The sequence below is a fragment of the Dipodomys ordii genome, unplaced genomic scaffold (genome assembly GCF_000151885.1).
Source record: "Dipodomys ordii isolate 6190 unplaced genomic scaffold, Dord_2.0 Scaffold242, whole genome shotgun sequence".
NCBI classification, from domain to species: Eukaryota; Metazoa; Chordata; class Mammalia; order Rodentia; family Heteromyidae; genus Dipodomys; species Dipodomys ordii.
In genome coordinates, this window is record NW_012267458.1 from 774,721 (window position 1) to 800,009 (window position 25,289).

A 25,289-nucleotide genomic window follows, 5' to 3' on the forward strand; every position below is an offset into this window, starting at 1 on the left:
AGGAGGAGGCTGCAATGCTTGGTAAGAAATGTACGCATTATCCCGCCCATGTAATTGTAACCCCTCTGTACAGTATGTTCACAAATAAAATAAAATAAATTAATTTAAAAAAAAGATCTGGTTTTTCTGATGTCATTTTTTTTAATCTTATTAAAGAAAATAATGGTCATTTGTGAATTTTGAACATTTGCTTTCCTTTACATTAAGAAAAATACATTCATATATGGCTATTTTAAATAAATTATAATTGAATCCTCTCTAACATTGTTGTTATTAGAACATAGTTCAATGGCTTACAAGCTATAGAGATGTTTACTATTCCTCTAAAGATCATCAGCCCATTAACAGCATAGAATGGCACAATATTTCTAGTTTGTCATTGGGAATATATATTTGTTAAAGCAGCTTAGTAAAACATTAATGTTTCTTCCCTTTATTTATAGCTTCTAAATATTTATAGCTATATGATATATGGGCCTCTGCTTGGACTCATGCGTGAGCCAAGCAAATGCTAAGCAAAGGGTAACTGTAAGGCCATGCACAGCAGGTTTAACATAGTGCTTTAAAGACATCCCTGGCTCCTGGTCATGATGTAGTTAAAGGTGTCCTGAAGCAGAGCACTATGACCCTGTCTTACTCTGTTTATATCTTAAAAGTAGTGTCAATTTAATGATAGTTTTGACATGATGTGTGAAATAAAATAAGAACTCAATGATATAATATTTCTGGCCAGAAAATTAAACAGATAACAGTTTCTATTTATTGAGACCTAGTCAACTATTAAAAAAAAAAAAAGAAAAGAAACAAACAAAAGTGCAGGTAACTCTTAGAAAAACCTCTTTTCATGCATTTTCCCCAGAGAAGAAGGACAGAACAATAATGTGTACTCTAGAAATACTTCCCCAAGGCTGTGATGAATGTCAAGTACTTCCAGTTCCTTGCAAGACACTTTGTAAATGCAAAGTGGAATTACAATCTTGATATGCTATTTATGATTGCTTTCAAAGAACTCTTTAGGGCAGAAAAGTCTGCCAAAGGTGCTTTTTCTGAGGCCAATATTGTGTTAGCAAACAGAACCATAGACCAAATGGGAATGTGACAGAAGGACCATCAAACAGATACAAATCTTAGTAAGAAAAAAAAAGAAGCACTCTTATCAGACTATTTTCTGCATTTCAGCAGTGTCTTTTACATTGGTTTATATGATAGTTCATGTGTGGCTTTCTAAGTGTGAACTTGAGTTATTCAAATGCTTTTCATACTTCGTATGCATGTATATATGTGTGTGTGTGTATGTACAAATATATATATACACATATATATGTATATATATATACATACATATATATATGTGTGTGTGTGTATATATATATATATATATATATATATATTGCCAGTCCTGGGGTTTGAACTCAAGGCCTGAGCACTATCCTTCAGCTTTGTTTTTCTTTTCTCAAGGCTAGTTCCCTACCACTTGAGCCACACCTCCACTTCTGCCTTTTTGGTGGTTAATTAGCACTAAGAGTTTCAAAGACCTTCCTGCCTGTGCTGTGGTTAAACCATGTTCCTTAGATCTCAATGTTCTGAGTAGCTAGGATTACAGGTTATCAACAAGTGCTCAGCTCATTTTATGTACTTGAAACTAAAGGCAAATTATTTTTTCTTTAGGTGACTGTCTCATGTGACAACACAGTGGCATTATTGTTTTGAGGCCTGTGCCAAGAGCTATTTATATATTTATTTGTTATACTAATTCTAAACAAAAGCAACAACTTCGCTTCAGTTATAACAAGCTAATGTTGGTGAGACAGTTTCTTGTTTTGAATTTGAGGGCAAACTCCATACAACCTCTGATTATATCTTGTAAAGAAAATGTCAACTTGGAGGAGAAATGAGTAAACTTAGCATTATCTTTTAAATTGTGTACAAATATATTGCAAACAATCCATTTCCTCTTGTAAATATACAAATGCAGTTTTACATATTCTGAAGGGTGCTAGGATATGTAGATGTCTGATATCATGTCCTAATATTAATATCTCACTTGTTAGTTGCATCACTTGAACCAAAAAAAAACTTAACAATTCTAATTATCAGTTCCTTCTTAAAGAAAAAAAAAACAGGGATAACTCTAGTACTCATATCTTTGAATGACTGTGAAAATTAAATAAATAGTACTTGAGTTTTGAAAAAAAGTACATGGTCACATATTTTGAAAGACCTGCATGCTCTGGTTGCTGTTCTGTCAATTCCTGGGAAATCATACTATTTGACCTTAGTTTAAAACATAGCACTATTTTACAAATTTATGAGGCCTAAGCACATCCACTGTATGCTGTTTATTTGTTCTGTTCATCTTTGTTTTGTTCTCCTAAATCACCTCTTACCCTTCCTTCTCCCATTCTGTGGACCTGCTAAAGTCCTGCATCATCAAACTAGGAATTGCTACTGTCGCATTATGGTGACACATATGTATAATCCTAACACTGAGGAGGGTCAGCCAGGAGAATCACAAGTCCAAGATCAGCCTGGGCTTCCTAGCAAGATTCTAAACACCAAAACACAGCCTCAAAACAGAGATAGAAATTACCCATTTACCATCTTATAAAACCATTCAGTTTTTCTTGCCAGAAGCGATTTTTTTCAAAATGCATATTATTAATCCTGAAAGTAATATTGAAGCCATGTCTACTATTACCTGATGTTTTCTAGGGTTTAAGGTTTTAGGACTCATCTACTATAAATTTACACTTAGTGGTCTAATTGTATATCATTGGATTTCATTTTCTAGCTTTTCTATCATCAATTCTATGTCCATTTACTTGGATGATAAAGTCAAAAATACCACCATTTTCATGCACTTGTCATTCTTCAATTGTTTCCTACTCTGGAAATTGAAACCAGGTAACTACAATTCATTAGAAAATGAAGGCCTGGGCTGGGAATGTGCCTTAGTGGTAGAGTGCTTGCTTAGCATTCCTCAGTACCACATAAAAGAAAAAGCTGGAAGTGGAGCTGTGGTTCAAGTGGTAGAGTACTAGCGTTGAGTAAAAGAAGCTCAGGGACAGTGCCTAGGCCATGAGTTCAAGCTCCAAGACTGGCAGAAAAGAAAAGAAAGAAAAGGAAAGAAGGAAGGAAGGAAGGAAGGGAGGGAGGGAGGGAGGAAGGAGATAGAGAGAGAAAGAGAGAACGGGAGAGAGAGAGAAAGAAAGAAAGAAAGAAAGAAGGAAAGAAAGGAAGGAAGGAAGAAAGAAAGAAAGAAAGAAAGAAAGAAAGAAAGAAAGAAAGAAAGAAAGAAAGAAAGAAAGAAAGAAAGAAAGAAAGGGAAATAACAAAATACTTAAATAAGGACACAGGTTGACCCACTGTAACAATGAGATGTACAAGACACTATGTTGAAAACAAACTTTACAACTTGGGGTGGGGAGGGAGGGGTTAGGAAGGTGGGGAGGGAAGGGATGGTAGGGGAAAACAGAGGAGGTAACAATGCTCAATAGGAAATGTACTCATTACCTTACTCATGTAACTGTGACCTCTCTGTACAGTATCTTTACAATAAAAAAAATTACAAAAGAAAGAAAGAGGGAGGGAGCGAGAGAGGGAGGGAAAAAAGAAAATGAAGGCCTTTCAAAATTCAGTGCTAGAGGAAGGATACTATGAGCTATTCACTAAGAAGTTGTAAGATGAGTATACCAAAAGGAACACTGTTGCTGAGAAAGGAACAGGAGTGTGAACATGCAAAATAGGAAAGCGTATGACAGCTTGGTCAAGTTAAGCACATCAGTGAAAGCCTAGTGGAGACTAGCAGATTAACTTTCCCAGGACTGGGGATGTGGTAGAGCAGATGCTTAGCACACATAAAGCCCTGGGTTCAATCCCTGATACTGAAAGGAAACAGATGACCTTTCCAATATATACCCAAGAGCCTGAGGCTGGCTGTGTCTATCTTCCAGCCTGTTTCTCAATTGGCATGAAGCTGCCCTCTCATCTTCATACTGCCGTTTCAGCTCTGCACAGCCAGACCACAGAAGGAATGACAGTACCAATACTATAACGAGAATCCAATAGCAATAAGAACAATAATAGCAAAACAAGGGCAAATGAAACCCATCCATCAAGGACAGAGTAACAACCACCACTGCTTGAGCACTGACTGTGTGTTACAAACTATGTCATTTAGGGGATTGTCATGCCAAGATGGCCCTAACTCACCAATGGCTTTCCAATAAATAAAGATCAATTATGAATCCTAAAATGTGACTTGGAGGATAGCATGTCAAAGTCATGACAACAACGATGACCTTCAGAGAACAATCCTAAATTATTAAAGTATATCCAAATCATTGTTTCCCAATCTGAATGATCTTCTCCCTTTGGTATTTTCCTCATCAATCTTATTTATTTATTATGCATTTATTTATGGTGTGTTGGGGCAGGTTAAGACAGTATCTCACTGTGTAGCCCAAGTTGGCCTCACACTCATAATCCTCCTGCCCACGGCCTCCTGAGTGCTGGCTTACAGCTGTGCTTCACCACACCCAGCCTTTTTGCCTTACAAATCTTTTCTTTTACTGCTCATGGGCATGAATGCCTCATCCAACTTAAAATATTTATTCCGAGTTTGCTTCTGAAACATAGTAGGTGTAGGCCACATTCAAACCATTGTTCTTTGGTAGACATACTGACCCTCTTCCTTTTATCCACCTTTTCAATTCCTTTTTCATTAAATGAAGAAGTGACTGCAGCCAGGGACTACTGGAAAGTTTTTAAGTATAATTAATGAGAGAAGAGTAACCCTTCAGACATTCTTAGGCAGTGCTAAGGGAGACATACTGTAGGTAAATTATTAATTGAATTGTGGTTTACAGATACTGGCTTTAACACTAGAAAGTAGTCGTGAAGACAGGAGAAATACAAACGCAGATTTGAGAAGAGAGAAGGAAGAGATAAAGAAAGGAGAGGGGAAAGGAGAGAGAAAGATAAAGATTGAGAGAACAGTGATTTAAATTTCAAAAACCTAACAGTCAGTTGAAGAGAAAGCATAATAAAAGTCCCAAACAAAGAAAATGAGATGTTGCAATACTCTTATCATAAACACTACCTGTATTAGTAATGCCAAGGAGAAATGGAAGAAATCCAAAGTAAACAACCTACATTCACATAATGCACAAACACTAACTAAAAATATGCAATCTGTATAAGTTTCATCTCATAAAGGAAGCAAGGCTGAGAGTTTATGATAAAGGGTCCATTTAATCATGAAATTCATGTATCAACCAAGATTTATTTGTCGAATACTAAATTAAAAACTACATAATATTTGAAAATGTCTCACTTAGGAAAAATAAATGGAGGAACACTGTGTCCAATTTTAAATATCTGTTACTTATTACTAAAAGATATAACACTCCTTCAAGGAAATCCAAGAGAAATGATTCTTCATTTGAATCATGACTCAGGGATCATATTTATATAAAAATAAAGTTATCAAAAGTGCTGTAAATAAGAACTTACCATGCACTAAACTTGGATTCTACTCTCTTAAAACACATTGGTTCATTTACTCCTCAAAATATTTTTTTGTATGTGTTCCAGTACTGGGGCTTGAACTCATGAACAGGGTGTTGTCTCTTAGCTTTGTTTGCTCATACTCTACCACTTAAGTCACAGCTTTACGTCCAGCTTTTTTGGTGATTAATTGCAGATAAGAGTCTTACAGACTTTCCAGCCTAGGCTGCCTTGAACTCTCAATCCTCAGATCTCAGCCTTCTGAGTAGCTAGAATTATAGGCATGAGCCATTGATGTTCAGCTTAGCTAGATTTCCATAATTATTACTGTGTCTGTTGTGTTGTGAAGGGCACAGAAGCTAGTTGGTAGAGGTAAAAAAAAAAAATCATACCTGAGGTCATCTTAGTAAATGCATAGGCAAGATTCCTGCCCAGGCTAGTCTAGCTCTGAACAGGAGCTGATTACATTTAAGCTTTATTGTATCACACAACAGAACTGTAATTTTAACATATTACCTAACAATAAAGCCTCTTTTTCTAAGTCATAAGAACTGAACATTTACCACTGAATTCCTTGAGACTTTGTACAAAATCTGTTAGGATACTGAAGAGTCTCACAGATCACAAAGCTGCAAGAAGAGTCATAAGAACTCTAGCCAGGTTCTCTGTATCTTGTTTGATCTCTCTCTTCAGACTGGATTTTCTTCTGTTCCCTGTCTGTGACAGATGGAAAAGCCCACTGTACAGAGCCAAGTTCTATTGTGTACTCTTTCTCTCTCCCCCTCTATAGTCCCTCTCTTCCCATTCTCCCTTTCCTCCTGCTCTCCTTCTCTTCTGTCTCCCCCTTCCCCTTCTCTTCTCCCTCCTTCTCTCTGCCATCTCTTTCTCCCTATCCCCCTCTCCCTCTTTCTTGGTCTCCTGCTCAAACAGCTCAGAATATAAGCAGACCTCTTGACCCAGATTTCTGCAAAAAAAATATGGTTATCCCATAAGAAAAATACGAGTAGATATAATAAGGGTCAAATGGTACAAGCAAAGGCTCAAAAACCTAATATATAAACTTATGGATTTATGGGGCTGATCCCCTCAAAGATGTACTCCACAGTACTCTCATATTCATCCCAGAAATCATTGCAAATACTTGTCTCTTACACAACAGAACCCTCCAACTAGGAGAACACTGAGACAGCGAATCCAAGCCCTGAGAGGTTGCACACAAGGCAACCATCAAGTATGCCAATAGAGTGAGGACTCCAGCTGAAAACAAGAAGTGGTAAATGCAGAAAGAGCACATTTCCCTTCCCCCATCAGCTTAAAAACAGACATAGATTTCCTATTATCAGGCTGTCCCCTCTCTCCTCTCCAAAACCAGGAGAAAACCCTGTATCACTGCAGATGCGAACTCAGCACCAAAGGAATGTGTGCCAGCAAACCTCACTAAAATAACCCTGACCTCCTTAGAAACCTCCTATAGCTGTGTCTGCAGTGATGGGAGACGTGTCTTTGCTTCCTTTATACACATTACACATATAAATATAGTACACAGACTTGCTGATTTCAGAGCCACATCTTCCAATATGGATGTTGAAATTCTTAACCATGAGCTAATCTACACATGTTGAACACTCATAAATATTTTTAGGCTCAATCACAGGAAACAGGTTAACAGAAATCAAAGTGGATATTTGAAATGCCGAGAAAAGAAAAGAGCAAGACTTCATTCCACTTGGCTAAGGACTATTTAATGGAAGCATGACCCCGCCAACAGGGTATATATAACACAATTTTTTACTAAAGCAACTCATAGACAACCTTAAAACATCCCCTGGCTTAAAGAAAATGAAAACAGAATGTTGTGAAAAGTGTCCTGATCTTGATTAGGTGATATGAAAATCCAAATATCTCAATATTCATCAGAGGCAAGCAGGAGAACCAAGACAGAAGAGATGCGCACTTCAGCTCCCGTTCAACTAACTGGAAGCCCAGGACTGCAGGAAGACCTTTGCTCCCTATGGTCCCTGCACAATACTCAGAGTAGAGCCCGCCACAGTAATGGTCTGTATTTTGTCAGGATGTTGAAGCATATACCTCAGCCCCAAGAAGAAGAAACGCTCCTCCATTCCTAATCATTTCAATAGGCACTAACGTAGTATTTCCTACATTGGAAATCTCGGCACTTTATTGAAGGAAGTCTGTCTGGCCAGGCGAGCTGTGTATGTGGCACATTCTGCACAGACAGCAGTTCAAAGAATCAGAAGTCAAAGTGCTCCCCAGCGCAGGTCCCATCATCATCACTCTCGTTAGTGCTTGAATAGGACTGTGATTAAAAACGGGGCTGCCATTGTCTACCTATTCAGGCTTCTAGCTTTCGATGTGGGTTCCACCTATTAGTGCTTGAATAGCAGACCGATTAGAAAGACAGCTGCCATTGTATGCCCATTCGGGAACACAGCAAAACTCGCCTATTTATTTGCTATGAGCACCAAATAAATGTTTTGCAAAGGTAAAATATACCATTAGGCTCTAAAGACAATCTGGCTGATTTCTTTTGTTCAGAAGACTCTATTTTCCCCTATGCAAAGATACTTCTTATTTGCAAATACGGTAATAGGCCTCATTAATTTCTTCTAAAATATACATATGCTGTTTTTATCGACATCGTCTTACCACACATCTGCCTTATTATATAGTACTTATTGACCTACAATAGATCACACAAATCTAGTTTAATATTTATGATTACACAAAGAACTCCTATGTAAACAAATCAAATCAGTTTGGTTCCAGATCTTTGGGAATCTCAGCTCAATGTTCTTGGAATAACAGAGTCTATATGAAAAACTTCTCCCAAGAGAAATTTCTCTGTCAGACACTGAGAGTAAGTATTCTGCTATTTAACCCCTTCAACAGAAAGCATTTTGGGTTAGAGCTCAGTAGCCCTAAAGCTCCAGCTCACCAGGAGGGTTACATAGAATTCCTTCACGCAGCAACTTGCCAAAAGTAAGGTATCACAGTGATGTATTTTGGAGAAGGGGAAAAAAAAAACATAGCAAATGAATCTCACAGAAATTTTTTTTCCAAGTTTATGTACAGAAATCAATGATGAAATGTCTGACAATTCTCTTTGCTCCCTCTCTCCATCTTTCTCTTTCTGCCTGGATGTGTGTGTGTGTATGTGTATAAATGTGTGTATGTATATGTATATAAATGTATATATATGTGTGTATATGTATATGTATATAAATGTATATATCTGTGTATGTATATGTATATAAATGTATATGCATATCAATATATATGGATGTGTATGTGTATGTGTAGATTTCTGGGCAGTAGAGGACATGCTCAGTTTTCTATTACCAATAGGCCTTCATGGTCCTTTCTACAGACTGCTCTTCTGCATCTCCATCAAGGAACTAGGTTTATAGTACAGATAGCGAACAGTCATCCACAAACAATGTGGATATGCCAAAGAGAGTTCCTCAGGGTGTTCAATCCTGGAGAAGGCAAAAATATTAGGTAACAGGAAAACAAAAGCAACAACTACAGGAGGAAGAAATTACAAGGTCTCTGGAGGAAAAATATGAGAAGTAAAATTTCCAGCTCACAAGGGACCAGACTCTGTTATGAACAAAAGAGCTCACAAAGTTGTAGGATGTAATGAGATGTTCTACAATGCTCCATCCACTTTAAACCTGAGGTGTATATACAACCAGCTGACTGAACTCAAAATACCAGACCTTTAACTCCACAAAACAAAGGTCCAGCATAAACCGTTCTCTAGAGGTCAGGTGGACCTGATACTCATTCATACATTGGAATTGCATAAGCCCCCTTCCCCCTAGCCCATGCCTCTTAGACTAATCCTGTAGAGGGAGTTAATGCTCAAGTGATAGAGCACCAGCCTTCAGGGGAAAAAAAGAAAAAAGAAAAAAATAAGAACCCAGGCCCTGAGTTCAAGCCTCAGGACTGGCACACAGAAATAAGTAAATACTAAGGAGAACAACACAGAATGGAAACATGGCTCAAGTGGTAGAACATGTGCGTAGGAAATGCAAAGCCCTGAATTCAACCCAAGTTACTACCAAAACCAAATAAACCAATGTTTGTTCCAATTGAAATATACATTACTTAGGGAAAAGATTTCTCCAGTTCAATGTAAGTCCTGTTCAGCTAACTGTATTCTGATAAACAATAATATTGACTTAAATAAAAACAATTTCAAATGAAGGATCATAAAATTTCAAATTAGAGGTCAACAACTTTCAAACCAGAAATCATCAATCCTTGTATCACTTATTCTTGGGTAACTTGCTATGAAAATAGATGCATATAGCAGGGTGCTAGTTGCATGTTTAGCTAAGATTATGACTGTCATCCCCAGTTGGGAAGCTGAGATTGTTAAGATTCGTGTTCAAAGTCATCCCAGTTAGAAAAAGAAAACAAAGTTCCTGAGAGCCCTTCTTGAGTAAGATCTAGACACCGTGGCCCCTGGCTGTTCTTAGACTAAAATATGGGGATCGAACCCAAGTGTGCACCTGAACAGGAAGCAAGACCCTATCACAAAATAGAGGAGCAAAAATCAGGGTTAGAGGTATGGCTCAGTGGTGTGTGTGTCTGAGTAGCCAAGAGGAGGCCACTAGGTCAAAACTCCAGGACTATCAAAAGAAAAAGGAGAAATAGATACATACAAGGCACACATTGCAAAATAAAAGTCACAGGGTTGATGGCTGACAATTACAAATGAGTTTAATTTGTGTGTCACGCAGGATGAAGAGAAAGTTGTGATCAGTCTGAAATAAATAATTAAAGCAAAGCCTTTCTATTACAGCCTCAGGATATCAAGAGTTAACACTTTCTTCTTTTTGGTCATTTACCATTTTATATCAGATATCTGCTTTGAAAAGAAATCTCTGACAACATCAATGCACACATGGAGTGAAAACCACAGAGGTGCAGCCTTTCAAAAGCAGGCCCTAACATCTGACTAAACCTCTAAATTATCCCAAAGATGACCACAACTAGGAATTAAGTTCAAGTTAGAGGAAAATAAAAGAGGTTCTGTTATCAGAATCCCCTAATTTTTAGGCAGCTATGTATATTATACCAACACTGCATTTTTCACATTCTGAAGAAAGGATTGGGTAGTGGTTTGCTTTTTTGTTTTAGTGAAGCCCCTGGAACTTGAACTCAGGTCCTAAGCATTGTACCTGAACATTTTTTTTGCTCAAGGTTAGTGCTTTACCACTGGAACCACAACTCAAGACTTCCAGCTTTTTGGTGATTAATTGGAGATGAGAGCCTGAGCTGCCTTTGAACCATGATCTTCAGAACTCAGCCTCCTAAGTAGCTAGGAGTACAGGCATGAGTCACCAGCGCCTGCCAGTGGAGTTTTGTGGGGACTTTTTGTTTTTTTTGTGTGTGTGTGTGTTTTTCATCTCAGAAACTTGAGTTTTGAATTTGTTTTTGGAAGGAAACTATTGTTAACGACCCAGAAGAAACAAGCTCTAGCCTGAGAAAAGCTGTTTTAGATTGTCATTTCACTGGTGAATCCAGTCAAAAGTTCATTTGGTTTTGGAGCTTAACCTCCAGATTGTTAATTTGAAATACCAATCCTGGGACCTGCATTCTATATTGACTTTAACAGAGCCAAGTAGCTGGCTAGCTAAGCAAAGTAAATGACTGTGTTAGTCAAGTAAACTTGAGAAGGAAAAAATTGGACCCAGAAGACAAGGAACTATCTTCAGGATAATTTCCAAAAGCATAAAAAGCAAAAAAAAAAAAAAATTAATTACATTTGCAACACAAGAGGGGGGTAGAAACATTTTGTTGTTTTTGTTGTTGTTTTTGGTCAGTCCTGGGGCTTGAACTCTGGGCCTGGGCGCTGTCCTTGAGCTCCTCAGCTCAAGGCTAGTGTTCTACCACTTGAGCCACAGCACCACTTCTGGCTTTTCTGCTTATGTGGTGCTAAGGAATCGAACCCTGGGCCTCATGCATGCAAGGCAAGCACTCTACCACTGAGCCACCTTCCCAACCCCTCAACCTCTCATTCTTGGCAGATACCCTCAAACTGTGTTCTTCTCTCACCTCCTATGAGACTTCATTTGTCATCTTTGCCTGCTCATTCCAGTTGGGTACAGTGCCAGGCTGAGTCTAAGTCTCAGGGCCTGAGGCAACATGTTTTATTTTCTTCTCCTTTCTCAGTTATTTAGCTTGATTAGTGACCTTCTTTGATAGCCTCTTACTGTGTGTGTGTGTGTGTGTGTGTGTGTGAGAAAGAGAGAGAGAGAGAGAGTCATGGGACTTGAACTCTGGGCTTGGGTGCTGTCCCTCAGCTCTTCAGCTCAAGGTGAGCTTTCTACCACTTGAGCCACAGCAGCACTTCCGGTTTTCTAGTGGTTTATTGTAAGTCTCATAGACTTGGGCTGGCGTTGAACCATAATCTTCAGATCTCAGCCTCCTGCATAGCTAGGATTACAGGTGTGAGCCACAGGTGCCAAGTGCCTCTTACATTTTGTAACTGAGGCCTTTGTCTCCCTAGCCTAGCCCTCATTCAACCCTAATGCCAAAGCTCTCCACATACTTATCATTCCCCACACATACTTCCAAGGAAATTCTACCTATGGGCTTTTAATTACCCCTACATATGCTGGTGTTCATCTTAGGCCCTGTACTGAGTTATAAATTTAATATCTAACCAAATGATGCATAGACAAGAGTTTCAAACAATCTCAGTCTCATTTGTGACTTCCTGTTTTACACTTCAAACAACAAAATGGGCATACAAATTGAACTCCCAAGACATATTTTCCTTCCTGTATATATCCATGCTACTCTCTCTCCTACACACTTCCTTCCCCTGGTCTTTGTCATGTGCCTTCTAATGTTTTACACCAACCTATCTTACTCTCACCTCCTATCTTACTCTTATAGCTCATCTTCCACATCGAAAGCCAGAATGGCTCATTCAAAAACAGCTCTGACTCACATTGATAACTGAAATTCCTGTCATGTTCTTCCTTGGGAAGGTACCATTCTCACTTCAAAGGAAGTGAGAACTTCTTAGTAAGGTCTGGATCACATTTGAGTTTATTCCAACAGAGGAAGAATAGCACAGTGCTCTGCCTACTGCAGATAAGCCATGAATGTTTTATCCTGTGCACAGAATGGAACACCCAAATTTTCTTTGTTACCAAGTCATTTTTAATGTCTGTAAAAAAAAAAAAATCCGTGGTTTGTTTTTTTTTAATGGCCTTATGCAAATCATTCTACTTAAAGACATGTTCTGCAAGATTGCATGGGTTCAATCTCTAGTTCCAACATTTTGTGGTGGAATGGTTTGGGGAGTCCCTTCATCTATCACTGGAAATAGAAAACTTCCTCAAAGTTGATTCCAAAGGCTAAGTAAAAGTACTCAGGGGCTGGGAACGTGGCTTAATGGTAGAGTGCTTCCTAGCATACATAAGGCCCTAGGTTCAATTCTTCAGTACCACATAAACAAAAGAAAAAGGAGGAAAGTGAATGTTCAAAAATAATTAAAAAAACACTCAGAAATAAGACTGCAGGTTACAAATTTTAAATATACAGTATGTTTTGTTCCTTTTTCTTAAACACTAGTACCTACTATGCGTCATGTATTCAAACCAATTTGCTAAAAATTCTTAAAAACTGATCTAATAATTCAGTACACTTAACTGCATTTCCTTTTCATTTTCACCCAGGATAAATTTTCTGATTCATAATGTTTTCTGGTCTTCAAAAATTGCTCATGGAAAATGAGTGTAGAATATTTATGTAATTAGGGCAGTTCAACATTTTTCAAAATGGCAAAAATAAACAGCAGTTATGGAACACCTGCTTAAAAGATACTGGAAATAACTGCTTCGTGCTTCATTAACCAGTATAAACACATTTGCCAGTGTAAATCCCCTACTGAATTCAGAATTTCCAATTAATCCAAGAATGATATCTAACTGCCAAGTGAAGAAATTCCTGGGCAAAAATTCTCAAGTTGCCATTCTTAGGGAAGTTCTATGGCACAAAAACATGCATATATTCTAAGAAGCCTATAATTATTTATTAAAACCAAATTTATTTATTAAAAACAAATTTAGATGACCAATTCTATAGATTTTATTCATCTTTGGGGCCCATTAAATATAGAACTTGAAGTGTGGAATTTGAACCGCCAAAGCAATGAAAGACTGCAGAAAGCAAGGCACCCAGGGAATCAAGGAGGACTCTGGCATTTCAAAGACCCTGACAATCCTCACTCCTGACATTGTCATGCAAAGACCTGTAAGTCAGGCTTATCTGAATGGAAAGAAAGCACAACACTGCAAAATTAAGGCAAAAATACTCCAAAAATGGATCAAAATCAAAATAGATAAATCAGAATTTTTCATTTGGAGGCCAGGAACTTGTCTGAACATGTACATCTGTCTATAGAAACCTAACAATTAATTATTACAACCCATACTTTCCTTTATTCCCATTTATCTATAATTTTATTTGTCCTTTGTGAGGAAGTAAAGTGATACTCTGGAAAGCATATGCTAGCTGATCAGAATTCTAGGTCTTCCTACAGCACTAAGTAATTCTAATGAGTTTCAGTAAATAGTTTAACAGTGTTTCAGTCTAGCCATTATCATCAGGAGACTGAAGAAACAAACCTGAACCATCCCCTTCAGTCATGGTGAAAAGAACAGACAATACTCAAAGATACACAAAGATTGTCACTGTCACACACCACACATAATCCTTTTTTTTTTTTTGTCTGTTATGGTGCTTGAACTCTGGGCCTGGGCACTGTCATTCAGCTCTTCAACTCAAGGCTAGTGCTGTACCACTTGAGCCACAGCACCACTTCCGGTTTTCTAGTGGTTAATTGGAGATAAGAGTCTCCTATACTTTCCTGCCCCAGCCGGCTTTGAACTGTGATCCTCAGATCTCAGCCTCCTGAGTAGCTAGGATTACAGGCTTGAGCCACCGGCGCCTAGCAAGAACATAATCTTTATGTCTTAAAGAAGTAAAAGGAGAAATTCATTCATTTAGTCATTCACACTTTCCCAACAAATATTTAATGAGCCAAAATCATAGTCCTCTGGATTACAGGTCTCAGATCTTAAAACAAGAGACTAACAATAGTTTTTTAAGAGGTAAGCTTGAAAATTACACCTTTTTTCCCACAGACCTTCCATTTGTTGGATCAAGAAGATGTGGTATAGGTATGTTGAAAAAAAATTTACAATTTTGCAAGGGGGTAGAAGGGAGAGAGGAGTTGGGGAGCTGGGGAGGAAAGGGACAGTAGAGGAAAAATAAAGGAGGGGGTAATAATACTCAATAGGAAATGGACTCATTACCTTGCTCATATAACTGTAACCCATCTGTACAGTATAAAAATCTCATATAACTGTAACCCATCTGTACAGTATAAAAATACATACTAAGAACAAAAAATATATACTAAGAACAAAAAAATGACACAACACACAAAGAAATCTGCAGTGGAATTCTATGCTTCCATCCAAAAGAATGACATTGCCCAATATGTAAGGAAATGGAAAGACTTGGAGAAAATCATATTAAGTGAAGTAAGCCAGCCCCAAAGAAACATAGGTCCCATGGTTTCCCCCATTTATAATAATTAGCATATGTCTAGGACAGTCCTAGCAGAGGATCACAATAGCTCAATAGCTATACACATATGACCATATAAATTATGCTACTTGAAATCAACTCCAAGATATGGAAACAAGAGGATCTCTTTTGGTTTGAGATTTTATTTTTTAGTGATCTGTTTGAAGTTATTTCTTCTTTTTTCTTTCTTTTTTTTTCCCTCTGATTTATTCTCTGTGGTCATTGTCTTGGATTTCAGTGTCCCTTGTCTTGTGTATAAGTTCTATCTGATTGGGGAAGGGAAGGGGGACCACTTAAATGATGGGACAAAGAGTGAATCAATGCAATAATGATACTCACTAGACACTGGAAATGAACTTTACAACTTAGGGGGAAAGGGAGTCTGGGGGGAGGGAAAGTGGGAGAAAAAGAGGGAGAGGGTAACACTATTTGAAAAGAAATGCACTTATTATCTTACTTATGTAACTGTAACTCTTCTGTACACCACCTTTACAATTAATTAATTAGTTACATTTTTTAAAAGGCCTTCCATTCATAAAGAAATGTAAAGAGTTGGAAAAAATTATGTTAAATGAAGTAAGCCAGACCCGGAGAAACAAAGAATGCATGGTTTCCTTCATTTGTGGTACCCTCCTAAAGAGCTAGGATTATAGGTAATGAGCTATAAATAAGTGCCTGGCTTGTACTAAAGAAACCAATTTTTTAAGAAAAAATTGTAAATATTTTACAGAAATAAAATTTGGGCACAAAACTAGATCTATTCAAAATTTTAAGTGTTTCACGGGATATTTAAAGCATTAAAATTAAACACAGTTTTGAAATTACTCAAGTATAAGATACCAGTAATAGAAAAAAGAAATTATAGTTGTATCATTCATGTAGTTATTGTATTTGTAAATGTAAGTAAATGCTTATCTTATACTAAGAAGAAGAGATAATTTCCAGCAGGAAAGCGTGGATTATTGATACTCACAAAGCAGTCCTTATCAGGATTTCTTTTCCAGTGTTTTTTGTCAAGTTTCTTGGCTGCAGTTGAATGCAGAGTTGCATGAGTTTGTGTTCGAGGATTTAAAGCCAGGATGTTCTAGGAAGAGCATAAACAATGAGTAAATACATGTAAATAGGCAGGCATTTAAAAGAATCATATTTTAATTTGGTATTTCCCCATTTCTCCCTAAAGAAAGGAGTGGAAATTCTTTTGATTCATGAGACAGAAAAAAATTATGTGTAATGTAAACCAATTAGAAAATGAGCCAAAGCTGACATGAGGATGAGGATACTTAAGAAAACTAAGTGTAGTTGACTTTTTTTTTTCTTTTTGCTTGCCAGTCCTGGGCTTGAACTCTGGGCCTGGGCACTGTCCCTCCACTCTTCAGCTCAAGGCAAGCGCTCTACCACTTGAGCTACAGCGCCACTTCCAGTTTCCTGGTAGTTTATTGGAGACAGGAGTCTCACAGTCTTTCCTGCCTGCGCTGGCTTTGAACCGTGATCCTCAGATCTCAGCCTCCTGAGTAGCTGGGATTACAGGCGTGAGCCACCAGTGCCCAGCTATGATCAATACTCTTATTGGTCTCTGGTTTCCTTCCTTGCAAAATGGGGCAGCATGTGAAGTCTGTTGTCAAAAAGAAATGGAATTCCTGATATGACATGTTTTCTAAACTAGAAATACCCTAAAAACTGAAGGGGAATGAAACTGGAATCCAGAGACTCTACAACTACAGCAATTCTTTGTCGTCAAGTTGTTTACACACAAGCTGACTAAAACTTTGACACAGCTTCTGAGAAGAAAATAACCATTAGTTTGGACCAAAGGAAAGATTATCTTTCTCCAAGTCCAAGATAGGATTCTTTCAAAATTATCAGATCATCTTTTCCATATGAAGATGAAACCTTACTAGAATACCCACAAACTATGAAAAAAACCCAAAAGAGGCATATATAAATTTTTATACTTCTAGATATATGCTAAAAATATTGTTTCCCTTCAAGCATTTAATTTCACAACACAATTGTTTCAAGCAATCATTTTCTAGGTGACACCCTGGCTGGTTTTATAATACTGATTTCATGATAATATGAAGGATTTTACAAAAAGTGAATTGTAACAAATGTCTAAGATAAATTTTATATTCAGTAGATTTATGGTAGAATAAAACCTGAGTCAATGCAATTCATTCTGACTTTGATTTAAAGATGTGATTGCAAGACTCCACTTTAAGTTTTTAGAATTTAAAAGTATTTTTCACTTGCATTCTACAGGTTAATGTACAAACAAGTACTATTATCTCAATATTTGGGATGAGCAAATAAATCCAGGGAGGGTAAGGTGAAGAAGGCACAGAAATATATAGCACATTTCTTCTGAGTGGAGGATTGAAACTGAAATTCATCCAAAAATGAAGTCCACATTTGCAGGAACAATGATAAGTATCATTTGAGAAACTGAGTAAAGAATTTTATTGTCATCTTCCATCTAGGTAAGCCCTATAAGGTAACTACTGAGAACTGAGAGTTCTTTTCCTCAAAGGGGAAAGGAGAAAGGAGAGGGAGGAGATGAGGGAGAAAAGAGAAGAGAGAGGGAGAGAGAGAGAGAAAGAGAGGGGGAGGGAGGGAGGGAAAAGAGAGAGAGGGAGAGGGGGAGAAAAGGAGAGAGGCAGAAAGGCAGAGAGGGAGAGAAGATGGAAGGAGAGAGGGAGAAGGGAGAGAAAGAGAAAGGAGAAGAGAAAAAGAAAGAAGTAGAATCTGGTTAGGTAGAATTAGGGAAAGAGGGCATAGGAAAGCTAATCTGGACATATGAGAAGCAAGTAATGTAGTTAAAAATTAAGACATAGAATACAGCAACCTTGAAACTGCTTCACTAAGAAAACACCACCGAGTGATGGTAAATACCAAGGAAACCTAAAGTGAAGGATAAAAATCACAGCGTCCAAGTCTTTCCATTTCTTAACAAATGGGGCAATGTCTTTCTGATGGAGGCATAGAATTCCATTGTGTATATATACCACATTTTCTTGATCCATTCATCTACTGAGGGGCATATGGGTTGGTTCCATATCTTAGCTATGGTAAATAATGCTGCAATAAATATAGTTGTGCTGGTAATTTTAATATGGTCTTCTTTGTGATCATTTGGATAAATGCCCAAAAGTGGGAATGCTGGGTCATAGGAGAGCTCTATGTGGAGTCTTTTGAGGAACCTCCCCACTACTTTCCAAAGTGGTTGAACAAGTTTACACTCCCACCAACAATGCAGTAGGGTTCCCTTCTGGCTACCTCCCCTCCAGCATCTGTTGTTATTGGAGCTCTTGATTATAACCATTCTAAATAAGCCAGGGCCAACAAAACATAGGTCCCATGATTTCCCTTATTTGCAATAAGTAGTATATGTCTGGGACAAGCAGAAAAGGTCAAAAGCTGTATACATATGGCCAGATAAGATGAAGTGAAGTGAAGTGAACCCCAAGATAGGGACACAAGAGGTTTTTTTTCTTTCTTGCTATTGTTTCTAACATATTTATAAAGTACCATGTGATTTTTTTGTTGCTTTGTATGTCCCTCCCCCACAGTATTCCCCTGTTTTCACTGTATTTGATGTTGGTATAATTTGGGGAGGGGAAGGGAAAAAACAAACTGTGTAAATAGGGATACAGGTTGACCCACTGCAACAATGAGATGTAGAAGACACTATATTGAAAAACAAACTTTACAATTTAGGCAGGGAGGGGTGGAGTGTAATTGTTGAGGTGGGAGGGAAGGGATGGTAGGGGAAACAAAGGAGGAGGCAGTAATGCTTGATAAGAAATGTACTCATTACCTTGCTCATGTAACTGTAACCCCTCTGTACAGTATTTTCACAATAAAAAAAACATTAAAAAATCACAGCATCTCCATAATTAAGTTTTCTAGGGCTATGAGAGGTCATAAAATGTCATAAAATACTTTTTTGTAGACTCCACTTCTCCTAAGAATTAATGACAGGCTTCATTTCTAAAATGGGTCAACAAATAGTTTAAGACAAAAGATCTTCCTAGACCAGTAAAACCATTCCCTAAAGGTCAAATGTAAATTGATAGCTCTTCCTCACCCTTGGGACAGACTGTCCCATAGGCTCGCCCTGCGTAGGGAATGCAGTGACTGACTGGTGGTCACTGGGCAGCCATCTTGGAATCCAGAAAAGCTTGGCTTACCTGCCAGGCATTATAGGCTCTTATTTTAAGTAGGTTCACCTGACCAATCCTGAGACAATAGGCCACCAGAAGACCCATCACCTCTGAATCAGCCAGTATAATGAGGACTATTTGAACTCTACTTGCTCTTTAACTATATATGCCTTCTCACTCTCTGGCCCCAAGTGTTCCTTTTTATCCTAAGGCTCATTAATAGCCATATCCCTGAGGACATCAAAAGGTGGCTGGAAATGGACTAAAATGCTGCCTTCCAATCCTAACATTTTTTTGGTCCAGGCTGCCTTTGAACCATGATTCTCAGATTTCAGCCTGCTGAGTAACTAGGATCAGAGGTGTGAGCAAATCTTGCAACCCCTCACTCTCTTCAACCCCTGGCAAAAACTAAAATTTTGATGGTAAACAATTAAAATGCAGAGAGACTTTTGAGAATAATAAAGGCAGATAGTTTGATGGGGAGAACTAAGGACCAAGACAGCTAAGATAAACCTTCAGGTAGTCATAAAAATCCTCAAGGACTTGCTCCAAAAATTACCCTCCCAATTTAATTGGATCATGTTACAGGACAATGTATATCATTTCCAATGTTCAAGATGAGAGCTGGTATGATACATCACACAGTGTAACACAGAGAGGGGAGCAGGCACCCTGACAAAAACACTGCTCTCAGATGGGTGTCTGTAATTCCAAGGCTGCATCTTATATGTCAGAGGCTCACACTGAAGCAGATGCAGACTTACTCCAAAACACGGAGATCCTATAGGAAAAATAAGTAAAGCAAAGAAAGAATGGAAGCACAGAAAATGCCTTCAGTTCAAATCTCATTACCGCCAAAAATAAAAATAACTTTGAGAAGCTTGAGTTCACATTTAACAAGGATTTTGGCGTAGCTATTATGACAGTAAGACTGTAATGTCTCACTCACCAAGCACAGAATCCCATAAATTTTATAGAAGAACCAGCATTCTGAAACTTGAAAAATATAATGGAAACATAAAAATATCATTAGTGAGAGAAAGAACAAATGGAAAGAAAAATGGATAATCTGGAGGACAGAGAGAAAAAAATGAATACAGAAAAGTAGACAGAAAATTAAAGATATATGATAGACAATTTAGCAAATGAAAGTATGTTAATATGTGTACCAGGAAGAAAAGGAGGGGAAGGATATAAAAAGCTTAGAACACTTTGCTAGTAGTAAGGTCCTAAGTTCAATTCCCAGCTTGATAGATGGATGGATGGAAGGATGGATATAGATAGATAAGATAGATATGAAAAACAAATGGCCAACAGTAAGGTATGTATAATTATGAAATTTTAACTGTGAAAAACATACTATCGATCTGGATTTTTTAAAATCCAACAATGTGTCTTCATTAGGAAACACTTTAAATTGAGTAAAATGAAAGTAGAGAGACTCAGGAAGATGTATTGGGCAAACAGCAACTGTATGCCAGGTTCTAGAGTCTCACCCCTGTAATTGAGGCTAATGCTTGTAATTCTAGCTACTCAGGAAGCTGAGATCTGAGGTTCTGTGTTCTAAGCCACCCTGAGCAGGAAAGTCTGTATGACTTAGCTCTAACCACACACACATGCAAGCAAATCCAGTAGAGCTATGTAGCTCAGATGGTAGAGTACCAATCTTGAGCACAAAAGCTCATGGATTGAACCCAGGACCTGAGTTCAGGCCCTAAGGTTGCTGCACACACAAACTCATATACACAGACAAATTTTTTTTTTTGCTTATTTATTTGGGATTGAAGCATGGCTAATTTCATTTAATTCAAATTGATAAATAAAATGATGACATTTTAAAGTTGTACTGACCAACATTTAAAGCAAACCAGGAAGCATTAAAAATAAAAAGATGGCTGCATTTTCGTTATTTCCATAATCCATATTGTGATAAATGATTATATTTATCTGTGTCGTCATAGTAATGCAACTTTTGAGAGTAAACACTTTGAATGTAATTTGTTGGCTGCTTATCACAGTAACTTTTCTTTCCCATAGCAGAAAAATAGAAAATACGACATAACATGAAATATTGGGTTAACCTTTTGCAAAAAGGCAGTGAGTTGAATCCAATGGATCTTGGGTAAAAGTAAATTGGATTGTGGAGAATAGTTACCAAGGATTTAACTTCATAATATCCCAAATGAAAAGTGATATAAAATAAAAATGCAGGACACGAATGGTTGAGAGATAAAAAAAAAAAAAACACCAACTTTCCAGAGCGAGACTTTTAAAAACTGAAAGTCAATATTCTCGATAAGGAAGCACCTTTCAGAATAATACAAGTGTTAAATTACACTCTTGCAAAGAAATGACCAGGGCAATGTCCTGACAGGGTCACAGGGTCCCCGATCTGGGTAATTTGAGCACTTTCCAAGGACCATTAACTCTTTCTGTTACACGATTATTACTTATGGAGGAAACATTTTCTCTCATCAAGAAATTTGGCCTTTGGGTATCCCAATCATTTTTAGTAGCACAAGAAAAATGGAGTGGTGATTCTGAAAGGCAGCAAAGAAAAATTGGAGGAAATTTAACTGCACTAATTTCATGGAGTACTAAGAGAGGACAGAAGTACAGATGAGAGTGAATAAGATCTGTGTTGTCACTGATTTGTCTGCTACCTCCATTCCCAGAAACACCTGGAGTCCTGCGACATACAGGCTTGAATGTTGCATTGCATTTCACAAATCAAAGTACTAACCCTGAGCCTAAAAATGCTGGAACCTCAGTATCATTCGCCAGCTTGAATTACAATTACAGGAAGCCATTTTGCCAACATGTCCAATGCCTAAATATGTGCGTGTATTTTATATAGCAATATTGATTAACCAAATATAATGCACCATTAAGCTACTGTCCCCCTTTGCATCTTAAACTGTAAACAGATATTTTCTATTTGATACTGCTTACCACTTTCTATAATTCTAAGCTTTAAGATCACACACATAAACCGATACCTTGCCTACCAGGCCTAAGTTGATTACTGAATTCTACTGTATTACAATTAAGCTGAGATTTTGTTTTTGGTAGTATATCTTGAGTTTTCTATAAGGCATTTCTTACTTTTCCTGTATGAGGTTTTTTAAAATAAATAAATAAACTCATCATGTTTATTTTTCCTTTTTTTTTTTTTGCATTTGTACATAATACCTTAGGAACTTCTCCTGGCTTCAAACTGTCCACCATCTTCAGATCTCAGCCTCCTGAATAGCTAGGATTACTCGTGTGAACCACCGGCACTCTGATAACTATACAATTCTTACTGAAGAACCAGCATAACTAAGTTGGTCTCACATAGTCTCACATAGATATTATATACCCCTGACTACCCCAGAATACCATCCACTGAGAGACGGATTGTTATTTCTCACAGTTCTACCGGCTGGGAAGTCTGACATGTATAATTTGGTTCCTGCTTGCTGTCTTCTTGTGGAGAGATGGAATGAGCACCCTGGCTATTAGGAAGTAATCTTGGAGGCTCCGCCCTCATGACCTTCTTCCCCAAACCTCCACCCTCACATACCACACCTTGTGAAATAATGTCCTTCTCACTTATGGATTTCTGAAAGGCTACACACATCTAAAACAGACCTTGGAAGCTTTTTACTATCAGTAGAGTAAATGCTATCCATACTTGCTTTCAACTAAAAAAATCATGTTTTATCAAGATGATAAATAGTGCCACATTGATTCAAACTTTCATTTTTTTCAAGAAAAGACTGCAGGTGCTTTCTTGCCAGATGTCTGGCTGATGGTGCATCCTTCAGCAGAAATAAATTTTGCTTGCTGAGAAAATTTCAAAAAAAAATAAAATAAAAAGAAGAACTGCAGAATATCCAAAGGCAATTTTATGCAGTCTGCTTAAATTTGAGAAAATAAGATGAAAAAACAATGAATTCAATACAAGCTCTTAAGAGTCTATTTTTTAAACAATCTGGACAATAAAGCATTGCTAGCATTGATGCTAACATTGATACTGCTTAGACACTTTTATACCTTTTATACTTTATAACTTATACCTGTAAAGGAATTTAAAATCAGGTACAAACACTTTTAAAAAGATACACAAAATACAACACTGGTTTACAAAGAGCTAGCTATCAATACCAAAGGTTATTTTAATTCAAAAGAGGCTAAATATATACACCAGCATGTTAAAAATAAAACAATGTCAAAAAAAAAAAAAAGAAAGAAAAGCTGGGGGTAAAACTTACTAAGAAAGAAGATGGAAGCCGAAGTTGAACTGAGTGTAGATTTTTTTTCTGATTCAATAAATCGAATATGATTTTCAGTTATTGATCGACTTCATCAATGCAATGAAACAGCTAAAAAAGAGGTCCATCAGTAGTGAGTTATGGCTCAACTTTAGCTATGTGGAAAAATACATCAGGAGGGTCACCATTCAGGGAAAACTTTAGAGAGACCTCTATTATCAATCATCACACTAAACATGGTGCCACACACACATGTGAACTCAACTACAAACAAGACATAAGTAGGATTGCAGTCCAAGACCAACCAAAACTCAAGACTATCTGAAATAGTACTGTCATTCAATTCTGCACCTGATTGTTTCTTATATAGCAGACATCTTCAGAAATAACTGTGTGTGTGTGTATGCATGCACACCACACACAAAGCACAAAAGAATGTTCATTACATACAATCTACTCTATCTCCAATTTAACCTATTTGTTGTTTAGCCAATCTATGAAAGACCGTATTTCCACACCCATGGGTCTTAATGGTAGTCTAAATGCCATTTTATCTCAAAGTTCTCACTAGGGACCATTTCTTTGCAAAGATTAAAAATCAGTCCCTCTCTTTTCTCTCAATGTCACCTTGCCCCTATGAACTTCTAGAGAAACTCACTGTGGTCTTCCATTTGACACACATTTGAGTAACTATTAACACATGTGCTCTTCCCCACCAAACTGGTCAGTCAACCTCTGAAAAGCAAGGATGTTTTTATGTACTTGCTTGCCCTCAAAACCAAGCACTGCACTTCAAAGATGCAAAAGGAACTTGTTAAGGGGGAAAATAATGTTAGAAAAACAGTAAAAAAACAAAAATAACGAACTCCCACAAGAAATTAAAAGGACCTTATAGGTCCTTTTACATCTGCCTTTTCTTTTTCTCAGTGTTAGTGTTACTGTTGTTTTCTGTTTCAGAAGACAAAGTGATCTCTATTTTCTAGGCATCAGCAGTTACAGAGACTTTAAGTCATCTAATCATTAACTGCTCTGTAATGGGAGGTCAGGGTCAGACTCACTTTCCTTCTCAGGCCTGTCACAGAAATTACTTGCTCAAGCAGCAGGTAGCACTTTGAACTGCTCCTGACTGTGTGTGCTCATACCAGGTCAGCAACAAGTTCTAACAGAAAAGCATGTCCCCTGTTGTTTTTTTGTTTTCGTTTTTTACTGTTAAATGGTTCTAGGGCCCAAGTGTTGGATTTTATTGTATAAGATGGACAAGACACAAATAAAAACAATGCATTTTAAGTATATTTCAGACAAGTATAAAAGTTCTATGTGAGACTAGAAGGAAAGTCTGGGAAAGACTAACTTTGAAGAACATTTATTTTCTAAAAGTGCTTCCAGGATACTCCAAAAAACTTAAAAAAGTGATCCTTTAACAAATCACTTGTGGGGCTGGGAAGGGGGCTCAGTGGTAGAGTGGTTGCCTTGCATACATGAGGCCCTGGGTTTGATTCCTCAGCACCATGTAAATAGAAAAAGCCAGAAGCTGTGCTATGGTTCAAGTGGTAGAGCACCAGCCTTAAGCTGAAGAGCTGAGGGACAGTGCCTAGGCCCAGAGTTCAGGCCCCACAACCGACCCCCTCTCAAAAAAAAAAAAAAAAGTTGGAAGTGGAGCTGTGGCTCAAGTGGTAGGGCAGTAGCCTTGAGCAAAAACATCAGAGACAGCATCCAGGCCCTGAGT

The 25,289-nt window shown here is 37.6% G+C and overlaps 1 protein-coding gene across 2 annotated transcripts in view; it reads right to left on the bottom strand.

Moving 5' to 3' along the window:
- The window catches only part of Dpyd (dihydropyrimidine dehydrogenase), a 693,666-nt gene that overhangs the window by 635,861 nt on the left and 32,516 nt on the right, over positions 1-25,289 (bottom strand). For both annotated transcript variants that reach the window (XM_013036036.1, XM_013036037.1), the window contains exon 2: positions 16,121-16,231. In XM_013036036.1, coding sequence (XP_012891490.1) covers positions 16,121-16,231 — 111 coding nt within the window. The remainder of the gene's footprint in view (positions 1-16,120; positions 16,232-25,289) is intronic.